The sequence below is a fragment of the Palaemon carinicauda genome, chromosome 2 (genome assembly GCF_036898095.1).
Source record: "Palaemon carinicauda isolate YSFRI2023 chromosome 2, ASM3689809v2, whole genome shotgun sequence".
Classification (NCBI taxonomy): domain Eukaryota; kingdom Metazoa; phylum Arthropoda; class Malacostraca; order Decapoda; family Palaemonidae; genus Palaemon; species Palaemon carinicauda.
Genome location: NC_090726.1, coordinates 106,820,818 through 106,844,004, shown reverse-complemented (window position 1 = coordinate 106,844,004; position 23,187 = coordinate 106,820,818). Strand labels below are relative to the sequence as shown.

General features: G+C 42.0%; 1 protein-coding gene across 1 annotated transcript in view; it reads left to right on the top strand.

Annotated features, from left to right (window-relative positions):
• LOC137626227 (V-type proton ATPase 116 kDa subunit a 1-like) overlaps positions 1 to 23,187 on the top strand; it is a 196,519-nt gene that overhangs the window by 124,359 nt on the left and 48,973 nt on the right. The window contains exon 4 of the mRNA XM_068357303.1: positions 6,545 to 6,751. Coding sequence (XP_068213404.1) covers positions 6,545 to 6,751 — 207 coding nt within the window. The remainder of the gene's footprint in view (positions 1 to 6,544; positions 6,752 to 23,187) is intronic.

Genomic DNA, 23,187 nt, shown 5'->3' with positions numbered 1-23,187 from the left:
TGGAATTGGTTCTTTGGACAAAAGAGAATTGGAGGTTAGAGGAATCTAGTAACTTCCTTTGAACTACAGTGACCACTCACAGATCAGGACAAAAGCTCCCCCAAACATGATGAAGATGGGAATCTTCTTCCCGCAGGGATTTGCAGGAAAGGACTATCATAGTGTTATCTTTGAAATATAATCTTTGAAGGAGACAATTCTAGGGCCATAGAAGCTACTGGTTTATGGCCAAAACATGTTATGCCTTGGTACCTACTTGATCAGCTACTTTTACAATCCTTATTATATCCAAAATCAATTTATATAACCATGTATCGGCATTATCCCAACCAAAGAAGCACATACCTGTTCCCTTCTCTTAATTACAAAACACACAAAGGGTGCCACAGCCTCAGAATCCCCATCTGAAACTATTTTATCTAAAGTCAGATAATCCAAAATAAGATTAAAATCGTGATGACCTTAAAATATATTTTCCATAAGATTAAAAATAATCCCTACTATAGATTTGCAAATGGGAGTAGAGTCATACCTCTGGACACAAAAGAATCTGCTTATGAAATTTTTACTCTTCGAAACGAGATGCGAAGAATTTTGAGACTCATCACAAAAAAATGTTTTGTACAACGAAAGGGGTATGGTACGAGACCCCGACCGTGTCCGAGGCGATCTTAAAATTTGCGCGCTGCCAGCCCATAAACTCGCTACCATCCTCCCGCACTCCCATTGATTATTATCTTACTCAGATGCTAGTTACCACCATAAGATCCTGCTCTCCTATTGGTCAGCATCTACTGTACTGTATCCCATCATGCATCTACGAATTGGCGTTCCAATTTCTTTTCGTTTCGGCAGCGGTATCGTACGCATTGACTTAGTGTTTGTGATTTCGATTTCGTAATTATTGCACTGTATCGTGTGATATTACATTACATTATTAGCCATGGGTCCCAAGAAAGTTGCTGATGTCCCGGAAAGAAGAGGATGATGCTTTCTATGGAGAGGAAGATGGAAATAATCAAGAAATACGAGGCTGGCATGCGGTTGTGTGATCGCAAAGGAATGTGTTTGAGGAAGGGAAATGTGAACTGCCATTAAGGGTCAGAAACTCCAATTCCAATAGGATTGTATTCTATAACACTATTAACCCAGATTTAGTCGTTCATGACATTTATACAAACCAATTAAGACTTAATGAAATAGAACGTGTATCATGGACAAGAATGCAGTTAAATGCTCATTCATTGGAAATTGAGACAGGTCGGTGGAACAGAAGAGGTAGAGGCCATCTGCCAATGGATGAGAGGTTGTGTTCATGTGGTGGAGTCCAGACAGAGACTCGTCATTGAAAATTGTCCACTTTCGTTACAGATCAGGCAGACGTATAATGTTACCACAGCTTTAGACTTGCTAGTAACCAAAACTGATTATGATGTAGTATGTAAAACTGTACATGAGCTTCTTTCTTTGTATTGAATGTAACATTATTATAATGTGTAAAATTGTAATTACAGGAACTTGTTGATGGTATATAGTTAAATTGTGTTTTGTTTTTAGTTTTAGTACAATATATGTGTACTGTAATTGAAATTCATTTAGTTTGTATAAGAGATTGTACAAAATCTGTTGTATTTCGTTTTGTAATTTGGACCAAATATTCTTTTGTAAAATTTATATTATTTTGTATTGTGGTCAATAAAAATCTATCCGTCTACGAAATAAACAATCCTGGTGAAAAAAGAAGTCATTAAAGTAGCAACACCTTCTAATGATGGGACTTTTCTTCAGCAAGAGGAGCCAAGTCCACGATGAGATGGAGAGACTGCTGCTTGTCTGGATTAAGGACAAGGAAATGGCTGGAGACACTATCAGCGAAGCGAGCTGGAGAGAGACTCACCGAGGCGATAATCTGCCAGAAGGCCAGCTCCATTTTCGGTGATCTTGTACGTGCTCAAGCCAAAGCCAACGCAGGAGAAGGAACATCGAAGCAGGCACCCCCCAGAATTCAAGGCTTCTCGGGGGTGGTTTGAAAAATTTAAGAGACGATCTGGCGTTCATTCCATGGTGCGTCATAGGGAGGCTGAAAGCTCTGACAGAAAAGCGGCCGAAACCTTTTTCAAGACGTTCAACGGGTTGACTACCCAGGAAGGCTAGAGTCCCCAGCAAGTCTTCAACTGAGATGAAACTGTGCTTTTTTTTGGGGGGGGGGGGGAAATTGCCTCGTCGAACGTTCATCACAGCAGAAGTAAAGAAACTATTCTGGCATAAGCCTATGAAGAACAGGCTTACCCTTGCACTGTGTGCAAGTGCCAGTGGGGATTGTAAGATGAAACCCCTGCTAGTGTATAACTCCAATACTCCTCGAGCCTTCAAGGCCCACAAAGTGATTAAAGAGAATCTTTAGGTGTTGTGGAGGGCTAATGCAAAAGCCTGGGTAACAAGACACTTGTTCACCGAGTGGGTAAATGTTTGTTTCGCCCCAACTGGGAAAAAGTATTTGGAAGAGAAGCGCCTCCTTCTGAGATTTCTGCTGGTGTAGGACAATGCCCCTGCTTCCCCTCCTGGCATCGAGGAAGATATCCTAGCACAGTATTCATTCATCAAGGTTCTCTTTCTTCTGCCTAACACCACCTCTTTCCTCCACCCCATGGACCAGCAAGTGATTTCAAACTTTAAAAAATTCTACACGAAATATCTCTTCATGAGATGTTTCGAAATCACTGAGAGCACAAACCTCACCCTTCGTTAATTTTTGAAGGGGCATTTCGATAATGTGATGTGCCTCGCAATCATCAATCAAACTTGGTAGGTGGTTTCGAGGGGAACCTTGAACTCTGAGTGGAGGAAGCTGTGGCCTGATGCTGCCTCCGCACGAGATTTCGAGGGCTTCCACGAAGGCCAAGCTGAAGACAAAGCCAAACATGTTGACGATCCTGAACCTATTGCTCAATCTGAGGTTGCCAAGATTGTTACACTCGGTACGAACATGGGTCTGGAAGTTGATGAGCCCGATGTCGATGAGATTATCGAGGAGCACCAATAGGAACTTGCGATGGATGACCTGAAGGAGTTGGAGGCCTTGCAACTGAACAAAGTTCAGGAACAGTTCTTTAGCAGCAAGGGGGAGGAGGATGACCCACTGACAACGGCAGGAATTAAGGATGGTCTAGCTGGCTACTATAAAATGGTGGCTCTTGTAGAAAACACACACCTAGAAAAAATTATCACAGGTTGTGCGCTTGAATATGTAAATGATGTTCGCCTTAGTCATTTCAGGAAAATTTTAAGAAGCAGGCAAAAACAAGCTTCATTGAACATTTTTTAAAAAGAGGCCTTCAGTACTAGTAGGCCAAGCGGAAAATAAAAAACAAAAGAGAAGTGGGAGTGATGAAGAAAATACGTAATTAAAAAGAAAATACACAACTTGAAGTAAAATGAAACGCAAAATTAGAAAAAAGCAAAAAAAAAAAAAGAAATATAATTTTCAGTGTATCGTAAAGTTACGTGTTAATATCTCCTGCCATTAGTTAATGCGCTTCCTAAAATTAAGTGTTAATGTTTTCTGTCATTTATTAATGTTTTGTCATCCTCCTCTACCGCCCCGCCACTTCGCTCTCGGACATTGCCTCACTCTAAAGATAAGGTTCCACAGTTTTTTTTACTGTATACTTACTGTTTGCTCTAATTATACATTTCTATTACATGTAAGCAATGGTCAAGTTATTATGGAATTATCCAGATAATTGTACTGGTCATTTGTTGAGTACTGAATATTGGAGTGTATCCTTTTTATAATCATTTAATGTGGTGTTTTTGTAGAGCCTGGAACAAATTAGGCTATTTACATGTAAAAAGCGACTCGCAAGACGAAAAAATCATGTTACGTGTGCCACTGCAGAACCAATTAATTTCGTGTTGTGAGGCATTACTTTATTTCAATAGTTCTTCCTACTTTTATTACCCACATACTGCATCATTTTAGCAAATCAGTTTGCTAGCTCTGTGTTTGAAAATTTACGTCTTAGCATTAATGATGGACTAAAGAGGTTAAATCGTAATCTAGAACAAGATTTGGTGAATATTATTATTATCATTATTATTATTTTTACTTGCTAAGCTACATCTCTAGTTGGAAAAGCAGGATGCTATAAGCCCAGGGGTTCCAACAAGTAAAATAGCCCAGTGAGGAAAGGAAAGCTTAGAATATTTTTAGAACAGTAACATTAAATGTTTCCGATATAAACTATAAAAACTTTAACAAAACAAGAGGAAGAAAAATAAGATAGAATAGTGTGCCTGAGTGTACCCTCAAGCAAGAGAACTCTAACACAAGAGACAGTGGAAGACCATGGTACAGAGGCTATAACACTATCCAGGACTAGAGAACAATGGTTTGATTTTGGAGTGCCTTCTTCTAGAAGAGCTGCTTACCATAGCTAGTGTGTCTCTTCTACCCTTACCAAGAGGAAAGTGACCACTGAACAATTACAGTACAGTAATTAACCCCTTGAAAGAATTATTGGGTGATCTTAGTGTTGTCAGGAGTATGAGGACAGAGGAGGATATGTAAACAGTATGCCAGACTATTCGGTGTATGTGTAGGCAAAAGGAAAATGAACCGTAACCAAAGAAAAGGATACAATTTAGTACTGTCAGACCAGTCGAAGGACCCCATCACTCTCTAGCGGTAGTATCTTGTATGGTATAGAAGGCTATGACACCAATCAAGGACAAGCCTTTCGTTGCATTTGTGATAAGTTTATAAATTCTATCCAGTATGAATTGAGAAAATTGAAGTGTTCAACTCTTCTTGGACATAGACTTATTCGACAACTTTGATGAATAGGCAGTATCAGAACATAAGCAAGTTATTAGGATAACTTTCAAAATAAATTTATGATTGAAATTTCCTGTTTAGTTTATATTGTTTACTTTGTGAGGGAATACAGCACTTTATTTTTCTATGGAATCTTTTTGGCAGTTGAGGTACTAGCACCAATATTTACACTGTTGCTTAACCCATGATGTGCTGGTGGCTGAGCTTGTAAGGAAATAATAAACACCTGATGCCAACAAACAGTTTTGCCAAAACTTTAACAAATATGTTTGATTCTAAAGGAATCATACAATATACCACTCTATCCATAAATGAAAGTGGTAACTTCATAGCACTTACCTGAGAGAGTGGATAGGTATTTGAATTCAGGCTACCAACTCGGTCAGCTACCTAGCAATCTAGTTGTCTAAAAGAGCAGCTAGGATTGGGGAAAGGTGAGGGTTTTGCAGCTGAAGTGTCCGAAGTAAATGAAGAACTTGAGGCTCTTAGAGAGGATCTCAAATTTGTAATGTGCTGTGTGCCATCAGTACCCTTACTGAATGGAGTGCTGGAACCAGTAGACTCAACTTGAAAATTTAGATTAGGGTTAAAAATAGGGAAGTCTAGTTCAGAATTACTGCCTTTAACCAAAGACTTGTTGCTGTTCTTAGATAGCCAAAAGAATTTGAAGAAGTTGTGAGCTTTTGAACCTAGTCATTATCAAAACTAGGCTCATAAGTGATGGACTGGAGTACAATTCTAGTGTTATCATCATCATTATCATTCCTGCTATGAGAACTAGCAAAGTCTTGTCCAGATTTTCATCTGAACTAAGAGCAAGGTTTTTTTTTTATAATTTGAACTATTAATTGAGTCATCAACAATAGAAATATATTTTCCCAAAAAAGGAACAGTGAGGCCTTTGCACTCCTCGCAACAGTTCTGTAAATCCCAATACTACTCCCGACATCAAACAAAGAGAATGTGGGTCATAAATTCTCAGAAGCAATTCTGTTGAACAATCTACTCCATAATAATTGACAAATTCAGGAGAAGACATCTTTAAAAGTGCACACAATCTAAATCTGAGCAATCTGGAGTGTGGGGCCGGACATTTTCAATCGACAGAAATGCAGAAAATGAAGCCGAAAGCTGTATGGCTTGCCCAAGCCATTAAGTACTAGATTGTGTCATTACTTTACTAGAAGCCCAAGTCTTTTAGAAAGAAAGAAAATGGGAAATTTTCAGCTTTAGAGGTAAATGCTTATATAACAAGTGCATCCAGAAGGAATATGAATATCATGTGAGGTTCAAAGAAATAATAGATAATTGTTTAAATCCTTTCATAAAACAAAGAAAAATTGTCTTTAATTTATTCATAAAATACCCTTGGCTTCCCCATAAGTTTGGTTTTTTTTTCTTATCTATGCATCTTTTTTATCACTTATTGGGCTTTTATACAAATCAAAATCCTCATCCAGTACTTTGAAATCTGTTGCTACACGGGTTAACTGTTTATCACCCAATTATGTACATATTCTTACCACTTCAACCTTTGTGATTCTATATTATTGTTTTACCATTTTTGCACCTCTCCTACTTTATTCTAGCCATGAATAGTAACACACTATAATTCCTTTTTTAAAATGTTTATATTTTTTAGGGCTCATGGAGGATGCAGATAAACTAAGTTGTGGGTAATCAGATGACTACCTTTGAATGTTTCAGAGTGCAGTTATATCAAATGAAGAGGAAGAGGAGGAGGAGTTTGAGTTTAGTGAAGTATTCATAGAACAAGCTATTCATACTATTGAGTTTGTTCTGGGATCCGTCTCTCACACAGCTTCATATCTCCGCTTATGGGCTTTGTCACTAGCTCACGGTCAGTTGTCAGAGGTCTTATGGAATATGGTCATGGCCATTGCCTTGAAGCAAGTAAGCTGTCTAAAAGTTGTATTTTGTTATATTTTATTCAAGTCAAAGTATTGCAAACAAGATATTTTATTCATTGCATAAAGTTCCTTTAATTCATAGGCATGCTTTAAGACATTAGTCAACTAAATTACTCAATGCATGCACATTTTAAAGGCAGAACATTATTAGATGATTTTTCTCATTAGGAATGGTATGTAATTGATATTTCTCTAAAAAGCAGTTTGGCATTCTCACCCTAATTTTGTCTTATTCTTTTGAATTATCATGTTGAATTCATGTTATCCAGTCCATTAAGTCACATATTTCTCAGTAATGTAATTTCAAGTAGTGCTGGGCATATTTTTTCTATGTATATAAAAACTACAACAAAGATGGAAGTGAAGCAGATGAGTCATATAGTACACCTCTATTGGAAGAATAATTCATTCTATGCCTGTATCTATCACCCTTGCTGTGATAGGTTCAATAGAGCATGAACTCGAGTCTCTAATGTACAGACTGAGTCCGTCCTGTACACTGGCCCTGGCACAGGGAAGACACTATTTCGTTGGTATGTTAAGTCTGATTAGGTTTCATCTAGCCTTTTAACAGGAAAGTCCTTTGGGACCCACACAGCACCTCCCTGAAAATAGGTTTTTCCTTTGCCAATCTCCCTTTTATGACTGGACTTATAATTGTTTTTCAGGGTTTAGAAAATTTTACTCCATTAGATAACATTGTAAATTACAAAAAAAAAGAATTGATTTTGACATAGGAAAAAACCTATTTTTGGGTGAGATAGCTATGACGTCCATATGGAAGTTCCTCAATGGCAGCTTTCTACTTGGGATATTTCTGCGAGTGATATACCAGAGAATTTTACCTATGAAGTATCACAGGGTTCTATCCCCTGGAGCAAATATCCCGAGAGATATCGTCTAGACAACAGAGACGTGTTTAAAACAAGCCACGGCTATCCTTCCCCGAATCGTTAACCTTGTCTCGAAGGATATGGGATAGGATTGAATACGTGGGCGAGAGCGCCGTTACAAATAATGATCCCGGTGTGCTACCTCAACCACGTTTCCGGATTCACCATTCCAGGAGCAGCCACCACGTGATATGAGGCCTCACACTGAAAATTGGGGGGATAAAAAGTAACGGGCAGGTCCATCAGTACGAGACGACAAGGCTATCTTGCCCGGAAATAAATGTTTCCTATGTCAAAATCCATTTTTTGGGCTCGAGCCATGTCGTCCAGATGGAAGTGTACCAGAGAATTGATATTCTCAGTTGTGGCCAGGATTTTTTTTAACCCATTTGAAGCCTCATAGATATATCCACAGTTCCACATAGCAATTGGAACGATAGTCTTAAGCTATGAGCACAAGCTATTTGTTTGTAATTTGTGTAGTAGAAAAGGAATTTAATACCACAGTTCCACTCAATGTGAATAAAATCTTTTTTTCTGTAGTCAGTCAGAACGAAGTCTATAAAAGGAGGGTTAGAAAATGGAGTTACACAGCTTTTATTGTGAACAGTATGTCCATATAAAGGAAATGCAAAAAGAACAATCATCTTTTATTATTTCCAAAGATTCATAAATATAACTATATTTGGCACAACAATATGAACATCAAATAAGTGCAGAAAACCGAAGCTTTCAGACCCCAGAACTATGTAAGAGTAGTAAAATGGTAACACTCATAGCATAAGAGGAAAATATTACCTTTGACTCTTTAAAATTATAGAATAGCACACATTGCAAATAAGAATATTATTCCACCTGCGCGATGCAGACTGAGAAGTCCCAATTATACAGTTCGTGAGAGTCCATGCACAACACTTCAGAAGCTGGTTTAATCACGCTACCAGCGGCCACCACAAAGTGTTTAATCTCTTCCAACTGATGTAAGTAATGTTCGAAGAACACACACACATTTCCATCCTTGTGTAAGCCTGTAAGCCTTCAAAGGACATGGATTGGAAAAAGTTTTAAGGAAGAGGCAACTTTCCTATGGTCGTGACCCGATGGCATACTAGTAGGGACAGCCCTTTTGATGAAATAGGTGAGTTTGGACCTTAGCTGTTTCAAAGATATTAGAACCTGTTGTTTCCTCTTGAGAAAGTTAACGTCCTTTAAAGGCCTGACACTTCGACAGGTAGGCCTTAAGGGGCCTGGCCAGAATGCCAATAAATGGGGATATAGGAAGAAAAACACAAAATCCTGTATAAATTCACTGAGCTTCGTATGGCAATGGAGAATGTGTATACGAAATATCTTGGTAAAATTCCTCTTACTTTCATAGTTACAGGGTAATTAGTAAAAGAAACTCAATATACCATAAACATTGTTCCATAAAGAAAATGCAGTATATCTTCTGTTATCTTAAATTTTTATAATTATTACATTTTTATGTAAAAGAAATTGTGAACAATAGCATCTATATCTTCCACGAGTTACAAACGATGTATTACATGGTAAATTACACCCTTCGCCCTTCAGTCCGACCACAATCCTGAGAGAGTACATGCCGGAGTTTGACCTCTTACAATCACTCATTGTTACGTTTGTTTTTCTCGTTTTCGGCAAGAATTTTATCATTTCAGAGAGAGAGAGAGAGAGAGAGAGAGAGAGAGAGAGAGAGAGAGAGAGAGAGAGTGTGTGTGTTAGTTGGTTGTGTGGATGGAGAGGCGATCGCCTTGCCTGACACAAGCAAAAGAAACAAGATATTGAGCCAAAGAATCTTCGTTTGAGTAAATTATGATAATTAACTTTGTTTTCGTTTATCCATATCCAAAAAAGAACATAAAATTCATAATAATCTGGATTTATTAATGTCGTCTTTGTAAAAATACAAAGAAAAACTTTGAACACCTTCTGACGTTCACTCAGTTTTAAGTTTGTTTTTCTCGTTTTCGGGAAGAATTTTGTCATTTCAAAAAGGGAAAGACAATTTCAACATCTTGCTAACATATGGAAGAGGAAAATTTGCTCTATTAAGAGTTCAGAAGAAGGTAATATCGGTGTTGCACAGACACAGAGAGAGAGAGAGAGAGAGAGAGTGTGTGCGCGCGCGCGTGTGCGTGTTGTGGATAAAGGAGCGTCCACCTTGCCTAACATGAAAAAAAGAAGCAAGATATTGAGCAAAAGGATCTTCATTTATGATTAAATTATGAAAATTAACTTTTTCTTTTATTATTATTATTATTATTATTATTACTAGCCAAGCTACAACCCTAGTTGGAAAAGCAAGATGCTATAAGCCCAAGGGCTCCAACAGGGAAAAATAGCTCAGTGAGGAAAGGAAATAAGGAAATAAATGAGGAGAATAAATTAACAATAAATCATTCTAAAAACAGTAACAGCGTCAAAACAGATATGTCCCATATAAACTATTAACGTCAAAAACAGCTATGTCATATATAAACTATAAAATGACTCATGTCAGCCTGGTCAACATAAAAACATTTGCTCCAACTTTGAACTTTTGAAGTTCTACCGATTCAACTACCCGATTAGGAAGATCATTCCACAACTTGGTAACAGCTGGAATAAAACTTCTTGAATACTGTGTAGTATTGAGCCTCATGATGGAGAAGGCCTGGCTATTAGAATTAACTGCCTGAATTAACCCCCCAAAAGAACATAAAACTCCTAATAATCATGATTTATTGATATTGTCTTTGTAAAGATACAAGGAAAAACTTTGCACGCCCGTATCTCAAAACTATACTTCTTGACCTTCATATTCAATAATCTCCCTTAGTTTTAAAGATAACGCATTGAAATTCGGTATATAACCTAGGAATATATTATAAAACAATGAAATGAATCCATTTATTCCAGATTATTGGAGGTCGATATCAGGTCTATATAGGGTAGTATTCCCAGATCTTAGTAATTTTCAGGATAAATCGCCCTGGCGTTGCAAAACCAAAGGTCAGAGCCAAAATTCCTATGTAGTTTGGAGATGTCCTAAGTCACCTTAAGTGGTATGAGAAGGATCCTCCTTTAGTGGAACAATCTTCCAGGGCCTCTAACATTTTGTGGGAAGTTTGTTTTTGCCAAGAATGCAGGATCTGAGTAAAAGATTTACCTCCTACGATTCCGAGAATTCAATGTGGCCATTATCCCATGAAAGTGACACAATCACACTGACTCCAGCACCAGAAGCCATAGCAAGCATAAAGATTGCCTTTTGTGTAAGATCCCTTAGAGAGGTAGTGGCGTTATCTATCAAGGAGGCTAAGTGCAAGACTTAATCCAACGACCACGAGCTAGCCTTGGGAGGAGCATTATGTTTCAGCTTAGCACAAGCCTTCAGGATCCTATTGAACAGCTCTCTATTGATATAAATATCAAAAGCATAAGTGATGGGTCTAGTTAGTGCCGACTTACATGAGGTAATAGTTGTAGAGGCCAGACCTTTTTTGTGTAATGAAATAGAGAAAGAAGTACAGATGTCCGTAGTAATGGAAGGGGCCTGATGTCTTTTAATGAATTCCACCCATTTTTTCCAGGAAGACAAGTATTGTTGTTTCGTCAATTCTCTCCTTTGCAACTCTGAACTTTCTTTGAGCCGCAAGCACGAGAAAATCCTGAGCTGAAGGTTTTTTGTTATCCAAGAGGAAGCGAAGAGTCTTCCGTTGAACATCCTGAGACAGCAATGGAGATGGTAGAGGGACCTGGAGAGGTTTGAGTTCCAGAACAAGAGGATACCAATTGTTCTTGGGCCACTTGGTAGCCACTAGACCCTTGAAAGTCCGCAGTTTGTTCTGGACTTTCATTTGGAGGTTGAGTGGTGGAAATAGTAGATGCGAGACTACTGGTTCCAATCCAGAGACATGGCATCCGTTCCTGTCGCTTCCAGATCTAAGTTTGGTGCTACATACCCAGGAAGCTTCTTGTTGAAGCTCGTCACAAAGAGTTCTATTTACAGTTCTGGGACTTGCTCTAGGATGAAAACAAATTATTTTGTGTCTAGAGACCATTCTGTTTTCAGAGGCTTGGATCTTGACAGGGTGTCGGCTGTCACATTGCAAACCCCTTCTAGGTGGAGTGCTGTAAGATGCCAATTTCTCTGCTTTGCTAAAGTGAGAATGGTTAGTGTCACTTGGGTGATCTGAGGAGACTGGGAGCCCTGTCTGTTGACACATTGGACTATTGTCTTGCTGTTGATGACTAATGTGATGTATGATTTTGTTTTCAGATTCAATCTCTTCATAGTCAGAAACACTGTCATAGCTTCTAGAATATTGATATGGAATTTCCGAAATATGGCTAACCACTGACCCTCTAGTTTTTTTTTTTTTTTTTTTTGGAAGGGGAATGTCTCCCTGCCAACCTTGTTCCGAGGCATCCGTACGAATTGTCATGGAAGGAGGAGGATACTGCAGAGGAATGTGTGTCGACAAGCTCTTGACAGTGGACCACAGCTTGAGCAGTTTGCGTAGCAAAGGTGTTGTGGCAAAGATCTCTCTGAGCATTTGATGCCTTTCTTCTCCAGACTCTGTTGGCAACTTTGAGTCTTGCTTTTAAGATTGGGTCTGTCATGGTAGCAAACTGCATTGATCCCAGGACTCTTTCCTTTTGCCGTCCGGTGATTACTTTCGAGTGAAGTAGGCATCTGACAGATTTTTTTATTTCCTTTCTCTTGCCTTGCGGTAGATAAAGAATGTGCGACTTCAGATAGCAGCAAAGCTCTAACCACTAAAATTCCTGAGGCGGAGATAGTGTGGACTTTTCAAGGTTGATTTGAAAGCCCAGAGACTGTAGGAATTTCATGACCTCTTGAGCTGTTAGAAGACATTTCGACCTCATTGCAGTCCAGACTAGCCAGTTGTCTAGGCATACTATCACCTGTAGGCCTTTTTTATTATTATTATTATTATTACTAGCCAAGCTACAACCCTAGTTGGAAAAGCAAGATGCTATAAGCCCAAGGGCTCCAACAGGGAAAAATAGCCCAGTGAGGAAAGAAAGTAAGGTAATAAATAAATGATGAGAAAAAATTATTATATTCTAATAACAGTAACAGCGTCAAAACAGATATGTCCTATTAAACTATTAACAACGTCAAAAACAGATATGTCATATATAAACTATAAAAATACTCGTGTCAGCCTGGTCAACATAAAAACATTTTCTCCAACTTTGAACTTTGTTCCTTAATTGTTGGACAATGGCTTCGACTAGCTTTGTGAAAATCCTTGAAGTTATACTGAGCCCGAAGGGCATAGCTCTGAATACGTAGGCCTTTCTTGCCAGTCTGAAACCAAGGTAGGGGGAGAAGTGCGGACCTATTGAAAAATGCCAAAAGGCATCTGTAAGAATTATGGAGATGATGTAAGCCTCCTGTGGTAGTAGAGTCTGTATTTGCAAGATAGTTAGCATATGGAACTTGTCGTTCTGAATGAATTTGTTTAGTGGGGACAGGTCCAGAATAGTTCGAAGAGTGTTCGAATCCTTTTTAGGCACACAGAATAGCCGACTTTTAAAGTTCGTGGTGTAAGGACAGTGAGACAAGCGTCGCCAAGATCAACTGATACTTTATTCAAATGTGCATGGGAGTATATTACGAGGTGCGGACGGAAAGGTAGGATGGCGCTGGCGCCAAATCAAAATGAAGTGCCCGCCAAAATATATGTGTTTTCTTACACTTATAAATATACGAATTATGAGTTAACAGAAACATGTAATGAAATGATACATATGTCAAAATGTAGCTCTGATAGAGCGGAATACATATACATGGGTAACCACGGTGTGGCGAAGGGAGAATTCAAATAAATGAGCAGTTTGTTGATTTTCTGGACGACGAAGGGAGCGGTGTCCTTACAAGTACTCCCCCCCCCAAGACATCGGGCAGCGTAGAGGGCTGATGATCAATCTTCGTATCTTTTCGGGCGTCGGAGGGTTCCTCTTGTTTTTGAACGGAGGGGCGCGCCGGCGGTCGGCGTAAGGATCTCTTCCTCTTGTCGTCGTTTGATGATTTTTCTTTCGTTGGGCGCCTTGTTTTGAGGTGGAACTCTGGATCTGCCAGGTCCGGCGGAGGCGGTGTCGCTTCCTTCGAGAAATGCTGGTTTCACGCGGTCTATTGAGACCCAGTCCTCTTGGCCATGGACGTCGAGAAGGAAGGCTTTCGTTGTCCTCTTAATTACCCGTTAGGGGCCTCGATAAGGTCTAGTTAGTGGTTGTCGATGAGCGTTGACACGTACGAAAACGTACCCGCAGTCATCCAGGTTTTTTGGCTTGAAGTGCTTGGTTCTGTCCTGGTAAGTTTTGAGACATGGCCTGAACTTCCTGGCGATGTCCCTTAGGTGATCCAGCTGCGTGTCGTCGGTTGATGAGGGAAAGAATTCGCCAGGAACTGCGAGCGCCTCCCCATAAACCTTTTCGGCGGGTGAAGCTTCGACGTCTGCGCGAGGGGCGGTGCGAAGGCCGAGGAGTACCCAAGGAAGTCGTGATTTCCAGTCCCCGTCGGTGCAGCTCGCCATCAGGGACGCCTTGAGGGCGCGGTGAGTTCTTTCGACCATGCCGTTTGCCGCGGGGTTGTATGCCGTGGTGCTGTGGAGCGTCGTCTCCATCAGGTTCGCCAAAACGAGCCATATTTCTGAGAGGAAAGCGGGGCCTCTGTCTGTCGTGATATCGTCAGGAACGCCAAACCTGCTCACCCAGCTTGACAGGAGGGCTTCGGCGCATGCTTGAGTCGTAGCTTTGGTCATCGGCGATGCCTCCAACCACCTTGTGGAGCGATCGATGATCGTAAGCAGATAGCGAGCAGATCCAGAAGGGGGCAATGGTCCCACGACGTCGATGTGTATGTGACCGAAACGTCTTTTTGGCTGGGGGAAATCGCCTACCCCCGATTCGGTGTGACGGCTGACTTTGCTTGACTGGCAGTTGATGCATGACTTCGCCCATTCCCGGGCGTCCTTTTTTATCCCTGGCCAGACGAACTTCTCAGACAGAAGGCGAGCGGTGGTGCGTCCTGAGGGGTGTGAAAGTCCATGGATGATATTGAATATTTTCCTTCTGCAGGAGGCTGGTATCCAGGGACGTGGGCGGCCGGTGCTGGTGTCGCAAAGAATAGTTACTCCTGCTGGTTCGAGGGGAATCGCACTTATCTTGAGCGCGGATGGCCCCGTCAGGTGATCCTGTGCTTCTCGGTCGGTGCGTTGTTCGGTTGCGAGATTGGCGTAGTCGATTCCCAGGTGGATTGCGTCAATTTCAATCCTTGAAAGGGCGTCCGCGACTGGATTTTTCTTTCCTGGGACGTAACGTATGGTGCACCCGAATTCGGCGATTGCTGCGAGATGACGTTGTTGTCGGGAGGACCATGCGTCAGTCGATTTCGTAAAAGCGTGTACGAGGGGTTGATGGTCCGTCGCGATTGTGAAGGGAGTGCCCTCCAAGATGTGCCTGAAGTGGCGGACGGCGAGGTAGACGGCGAGGAGTTCCCTATCGAAGGTGCTGTATCTTGTTTCGGCGGGTTTCAATTTCTTGCTGAAGAATGCCAGCAGTCGAGGAGACCCATCGACGAGTTGCTCCAGCACAGTCCCACAGGAGACGTTGCTGGCGTCGGTCGTTAGTCGCAGGGGCGCGTTGTCGTCGAAATGAGCCAGGGTGGTGGCATTCGCGAGGGCATCCTTCGTCTGGGCGAATGCCTGTTGCTGGGGCAAACCCCACTCGAGTTTTTTCGCTTTTCCTTTCAGGACGTTGTCGAGGGGTGACAGGGTTTGTGCGATGTTGGGGATGAAGCGCCTGTAGTAATTTACCATCCCCAGGAACTCCTGAAGTTGGCGGATGGTCGTAGGTATCTGGAACTTTCTGATGGCGTCGACCTTCGTTGTCATGGGTTTTACCCCGCACGAGGATACGCGGTGACCAAGGAAATCCACGCCTTCCGCACAGAACCTGCATTTGTCGAAACGTACGACCAGGCCGTTCTCCTGTAGGCGTTTGAGGATGGTGCGGACGTGCCTCCGGTGTTCCTCCTTGGTTTTCGAGAATATCAGGATGTCGTCGACGTAGCAGACACAGAAAGGTAGGTCACCCAGAATGCTATCCATTAGTCGTTGGAAGGTCGCCCCGGCGTTGCGTAGACCGAAGGTTGAGTATGCGAAGGTGTAGGATCCAAACGGCGTTACAATGGCAGTTTTCGGGATGTCTTCCGGAAATACGGGGACCTGGAAGTAAGACTTGAGGAGGTCCATCTTGGTAAAATACTTCGCGCCGTGCAACGTGTTCGTTAGGTCCTGCATGTTGGGCAGCGGGTAGTGATCGGGCGTTGTGATGAGGTTGAGGCGCCTGTAGTCGCCGCAAGGTCTCCAGGACCCGTCCGGCTTTTTTACCATGTGTAGGGGCGATGCCCAGGGGCTCGATGCTTTCTTACAGATACCCATGCGTTCCATGTCCTCAAAGGCGCGTTTGGCATCCTTCAGTTTCTGGGGCGGTAGGCGGCGGAATTTGGCGTGAGTAGGACGTCCTGTCGTTGTGATGTGGTGGTAGATCCCGTGCTTGGACGGGGAACCTGGCGAGTGTCGGAGCTCGGGCTTGAAAACCTCGGGAAATTCTTGTAGGAGGTCGGCGTAGGGGTGCGTCGTTACGGCGGATACGGACATTGTTGCAGGGCCGTGTTCTAGGGCGCGGGACTGGCAGGTTCCCGTGTCGATGAGACGTTTGTTAGCGACATCGACGAGGAGTCCGTGGTGGGCGAGGAAATCCGCACCGAGGAGGGGGCGATTGACGTCGGCAATGGCGAAGGGCCAAGAATACGAACAGCCCATGATAGATATCTTGAGGGTCCTAATCCCATAGCACCGTATGGGAGATACGTTGGCGGCGATGAGTGAGGGAGCGTTTTTTGTTGGGACCACGGTCTAGGTCGGACTTGGAAGGTGGGAACGTTGACTGCGTTGCGCCGGTGTCTACCATGAGTCTACGGTTGGAAATGGTATCGAGGATATAGAAACCATTCTTGTTTTGGTTACCTGCGGCTGCGATGGTGGCAGGTGGATGCTTCTGGCGTCGTCTTCTAGGGAAACTGCATGGTGCTCTACATTTCTTGGCGTCGCTGCCGAACTGTTGGTGGTAGAAGCACCATGCTGGGTTAGTCCTAGGGTTCGGTCGTGTCGGTTGCGGCGGTTTCTTTCTTGATAGAACGTTGATCTCGTCGTCCTCGGGCCGTTGCCGAGGAGTCTATGGAAGAACAGCTGCTGAAGGAGGAGAACGAAGGCGGTGTTGACGATGATGCTCCGAGGCGAGATGCTTTGGAGGCCTCGTGGAGCTTCTGAGCCTTCGACAGGAGTTCGTTCATCGGGAGCGTGTTGGCGTCTGTCAATCGGGCCCTTACGTCCTGTGGTAGGCGTCGAAGAAAGATCTCGCGAGATAAGCTAATCTCACGTCGTCAGCCGTTGCTGTCTGTTTCGGGGAGCAAAAGCAGGCCGGTTAACTCGTCCCACGCCTCGACAGGAGAGGTGTCACCCATGGGCTTGCCGGCGAGGTCCAGGACTTTCTGTGCCCTTGCTGAGACGGAGAGGGAGTAGATACCGATGAGTTTCGTTCTCAGGTCGTCGTATGAAACTTGGCCGGCCTGGGCGTCGAGCCATGGGGAAATCTTGTCGAATACCTCTTCAGGTATGGAGGTGCGAACGATGTCAGCCTTGGCGCAGGAGTCGCTGAGTCTAGCGACACGGAAGAGTACTTCTGCTCTCAGGAACAAGGAAGCGGTGTTGTGTTGAGAAAATGGCGGCAGTTTGACTTTGGGCGTGGAGGCGAGGCCGTTGGGTGCGATGGGCGTGTTGCTTCCTGCATCGTGGCCAGACGACGAGTCGGCGAAGAGGTGAGAAGTTGATATGTCGGTTAAGCTCATCCTACTGCCTTACATGCACCGAAGTGTGGGAGAACCAAAGGCAGGCTCATGCCTAAGGTAACGGAGTATAGAGAAGGTAGCACGGCCGTAATAAGTCCGTTAATGGCAAAGCCAAAACCGCTGATGCTACTTTCAACTCCGGGGTCACCAGTTGTAAGGACAGTGAGACAAGTGTCACCAAGATCAACTGATACTTTATTCAAATGTGCATGGGAGTATATTACAAGGTGCGGACGGAAAGGTAGGATGGCGCTGGCGCCAAATCAAAATGAAGTGCCCGCCAAAATATATGTGTTTTCTTACACTTATAAATATACGAATTATGAGTTAACAGAAACATGTAATGAAATGATACATATGTCAAAATGTAGCTCTGATAGAGCGGAATACATATACATGGGAAACCACGGTGTGGCGAAAGGAGAATTCAAATAAATGAGCAGTTTGTTGATTTTCTGGATGACAAAGGAAGCGGTGTCCTTACAGTGGAATCAGTGCAACGGATAACTCCCTTCCGGAAAAGATCCTGAACGTAATCCTGCAAGAATGGGGTTGAAGGTTGAAAGAACTTCTTGAACTGGAGTGGTTTCTGTCTCCATTTCCAGCCTAGTCCCTTTGAGACTTTGCTGTGAGCCCAGGGATCGAATTCACATTGATCCCTGAAAAGATAGTCATCCCCCTACCGGTAGCTCCTTTTTGTTGTGCAGGACCTGCTTTTTTAAACATTGCCTCTACTTCCTCAGCCTCTAGACTGACTGCCCCTACCAGACCTTCCTCTGCCACTAGAGCAGTACGTATCAGTCTCCAGCCTTTAATCGTCGTATGCTGGATTAAAGGCTGGAGACTGATACATACTGCTGGGGAACTGTGTACACAGTCCGGGGGGATTGCAGCAACTGAGGCTGTCTTGACAGGAAAGAATTGCTTCCTTTGAAGGGTCTCTTAGGCTTCTTGCCTCTTGAGTTGAGGTCCTTTTCTAGGGATAAATTTCCTTGTAGAGGATGTGCCCCAATTTTGTAAAAGGCTCTTTAATCTCCTGAGCAGCTTTGTCCATTGCAGTCAGCCCTCTTAACGAGAGAATGCCTTGATGAAGTCATTGGGCTTCAGCACGGCATATCATTCCCGTGCTGAAGGCTTGTGACGGGCAAGAGGGCTCTCGAACTGGGGAATTTCTTTTCCTCAGTTTGACTCTAAATTTCTCTCATTCTTTTTCTATTACCTCTTATTGCTTATTCCTCCTTCATAATTATCAGCTGTCTCCAACCTTGCTGTCAAAACTCTCTTACCCATTTCACTGTCCAGGATTTTTAGAGGGGACATTGTATCCATGATCGGTTTTTATTTCAAAATCAATTGTGGGAGCTGTGGTGGTCTTGCCAACTGCCCGAAAATGTTTGGACACCTAGGAGTGTCAGTATTCTCATACTGGCACGCGGAACTATCTCGTAGGAAATTTGGCCTTCGGATTCCAGGGGTTGGCGATTTTATAGAGATAGGACTCTCGGCATTCTGTCCGGTTTGCCTGCCACTATGATTAGAGTGGGGATGATTGTATTCTTGAGATGCTCTCAGTCCCATCAAGCGGGTTTGGCATACACTTGAGCCACTCTAATCTTAGTGTTACCATCCCTTTGTGGTAGGGTAGGGAGTGGACATTTGGTAAGCAGCTTTCACAGGTGTCATTGGTGGAGAAATTAATTCCAGGAAAGGCTAACGGTGTCTTCTTTGGAATTTCAGACAGTCTTAATTTTTTCTCTCCCTTAAACTTTATTTTTTTTTCCATTGTTTTTTTTCATTGTTATGACCCCTTCCCTCCCCCTGAAAAAATAATTAATGAGTAAACTTAATATTCCCCGTACCCCTGGATCAAATGGCGAACCCCAGACACCGTTGACGACTTCTGCTTGTTTAAGTAGGGAAAGCTCTGTTGACAACCTCGGCAATAAAAAGGATTCCTCCAACAATACTTCTCTGACCAGTGTTGTTAAATACAATTTATCGGCACTGGTGGAAAATGATGCTTGTAATAACCGTAATACTTTACTCTCTGGTTCTGGCTCATTACCAGATCCAACAAAAAATCTGAAAATTCTCCACTTAAAAAACATACCAATTGGTTGTAGCTATGACATAATTCATGAAGCCTTCTGTAGATTTGGGGCAATCAAAGAAATTTTAATGGAGCTTAATGGTAGTAAAGGCTTTTGGGAAGCTTGGGTGTCATTTTCAAGTTTTGAGATTGCTTTAGAAGCAAATAAAAATTTAGAGAGCATAAAAATTGACAATTGTTTGATTTCTGGGGCTCTATGTGATAAAGCACCAAGACACCTAGAGGTATATAAACCAGAAGAATGGATGGAAAAAGAAATAGAGCATAGACTTCCAGAAGTAAGAACCCCCAAGCCCCCAACATGGATAATTGCATCTGGGAAGATAGATAATTATAACTATTATAAGATTAGTAAATTTATACAAAACAAAGTTGGTTTAATTAAAAGTAAGGATATTGGTAGATACGGTAAGCAATCTGTTTTGATTAATGCAAAATCAGATACTCAAGCTCACATGCTTTGTGGCATGAAGATTGCAGAAATTGATCCTATTAAGGATATTAAACCACATATGAGCTTCAGCTATGGTAAAGGGGTAGTTTTTGATAAAGATCTATATGAATTCTCAGAACCAGAAATTCTGGACATGTGCCCTGCTAATGTTTGGAAAGTAAGTAAGATCCCTCAAACAAGCATGGTAGTTTTAACATTTGAAACCCCTGTTATACCAGATCATATAATTATTGAGAATGAAAGAGTACGTGTTCGAGAATATAAACCTAGGCCTTTACAATGCTTTAATTGTTTCAAGTACGGTCACCCTTCCCGGTACTGCAATAATACGAAGATCTGTATTAACTGTTCTTTGTTAGAACATGGCCAATGCAACAGAGATACAACCTGTGCAAACTGTAAAGATCATCATAAATCAAATGATAAAAGATGTAGAGAATACAAGAAAGAAGAAGCTGCAATCTTGAAAGCAAATGCTGAACATATAAGTGTAGGTTATGCAAAGCATTTACTCAATCGGCAACTTAATTTTGCTCGCGCGGTTAAGATGCCAACAAAAGATTATAATCCACTACCCCTTACTACCACAGGGGGACCAGTGGCAGCACCTGGCCCGTCAGGGGCATCTCCCTTAGTGGTAGTAGCCCAGCCATCTGGGTCAAGTGCTCTGCCTATAAAAGCCAGAGCACAAACCTCCAAAGAGGTCAATATGGTTTCCAACACACCAAAAGTGTTGTCACCGATAGGAGCATCTCCCCTAGAGGTAGTAGCCCAGCCTTCTGGGTTAAGTGCTCGAACTGTTGAAGTTCTAGCACAATCCTCCAAGGAAGCCAATGTGGCTTCCACCACCTTAAATGTATTGTCTCAGGCAGAATCTCTACCTGATTTGATGGAGATTGGAAAACAAGATCTTCCAAAGAGGAAAAGGTCCCCATCATCCTCACCTTCATCTAAGTCAGGTAAGTGCCCTACTGCTCATGATCCTAAGGTTGACTCTTATAAAGATCCTAGAAAGAAAGAAAAGAAGAGTGGTGGCCTAGTAAAGCCTTCCATCTCCAGGCCTTACATGGCTTCATCTGAAAAGTCCCAAAAGACAAATGAGACAAAGAAAAATAATAACAAAAGATAATGTCTATCATCCAGTGGAATTGCAGAGGTCTAAGTACTAGCATTGAGCAAATAAAAACTTTAACCAGGGACTCAAACACGAAGGTAATTTGCCTACAGGAAACCAAGATCAGTGACAAACCATTTAATCCTGGACTCAATTATCATTTTTGTAGATCCCCTCCTTTGCAAGCTGCAAGAGCTCAAGGTGGTACAGGTTTTATTATTCACAAATCTGTAAAATTTGAAACAATCCCACTCAATACACCACTACAGGCATGTGCAGTTAGAACTCATATCGGGAAAAAAATTATTTTATGCTCGCTATATATTGAACCATCCTTAGAACTTTTCCTCTTAGATCATGCTGGTAATCTAAGAAGGCTTAGACTTTCTGACCTCCAAGACTTGATCAATCAGCTTCCTGCCCCTTTTATTTTAATGGGTGATTTTAATGCAAAGCATACTTTATGGGGTGGAAATGTGTGCGATAGATGGGGTAATCTTGTTGAAGAATTAATCGACAACAATGATGTAATACTAATGAATGATGGTTCTCCAACTAGGTATGATGTATTCCACAACTCTACATCAGCCATTGATTTGTCAATCTGTTCCTCATCCATTCGATTGGACTACCTTTGGTCAATAAATGAACACCTACATGGCAGTGACCATTGGCCAATAATGTTAAATTACGTCCATAATCTTCCTTCTCAGTGTCCACCAAAATGGAAGATAGATGAGGCAGACTGGGCAGCTTATGAAAACTGTTCACACTGATAAAGAATATGATGAATTTACATCTCCAGTGCATGCCTATCAACATCTTGAAAATATTATTGATGATAATGCTAGCAAGTTTATACCTAAAACATGCGGTTTACCTCATCGCTCTGTAGTTCCTTGGTGGAGTAAAGAATGTGCCAACGCAAGAAAAGTGACCCGAACTTGCTTCAGAAGATACTTGAGGACAAACTATTTAGCAGATAGAATAGCATATCTCAGAGCCTGTGCCAAACAAAAAAGAATTTTTAAAAAGGCAAAGAGAGCATCTTGGAAGAAATATATATCTAATATTAATATCAAAACTCCTTCAAAGGAAATATGGGACAAGATTAGAAAACTTCAAGGTAAATTCGTCCCTAAGCCTCTACCAATATTAAGGGAAAATAATAGATATATATCTGACCCCAAAGATGTAGCAGAGGTTCTTGCTAAGCACTTTGCTCATGTATCAAGTGCTGACAACTATTCCCCAGCATTTCAACAAATTAGAGCATCAACATCTGTTGTTCCTCCTGCTTCTTCAAATACTGAAGCTTTTAACCTGCCTTTTAGTATGGAGAAGATGCAAAATGCTATCTCCAGCTCCTCTTTAACTGCCCCAGGTGAGGATGGCATCCGGTATGAAATGATATCACATCTTCCAGTGGATACCAAGGAATTTTTATTAGAAACCTTTAATGGTCTATGGGCTTCCCATACATCTCCTGATTCCTGGCATACTTCAATTGTAATTCCAGGCCACAAGTCTGGTAAAGACCCAGAACTGCCATCTAGTTATAGGCCCATATCCTTGACCAGTTGCATATGCAAACTATTTTAGAGAATGATCAACAACAGACTTGTGTGGTATCTAGAATCAAAAAATCTTTTATCTAACAGACAGTTTGGTTTTAGGAAGAACCGAAGTACTCTAGACCCTTTGCTGATGTTATCAAGGGAAATTTCAAATGCTTTTTCTAACCAAAACCAGGTGGTGGGTGTCTTTTTTGACCTCGAAAAGGCATATGACACCACCTGGAGGGGTGGTATTTTAAAGCAATTGGCCTCGTGGGGTATAGGAGGACATATGTTCTCTTTTATTGAAGAATTTTTATCAAACCGCTCAATTAAAGGGAGAGTA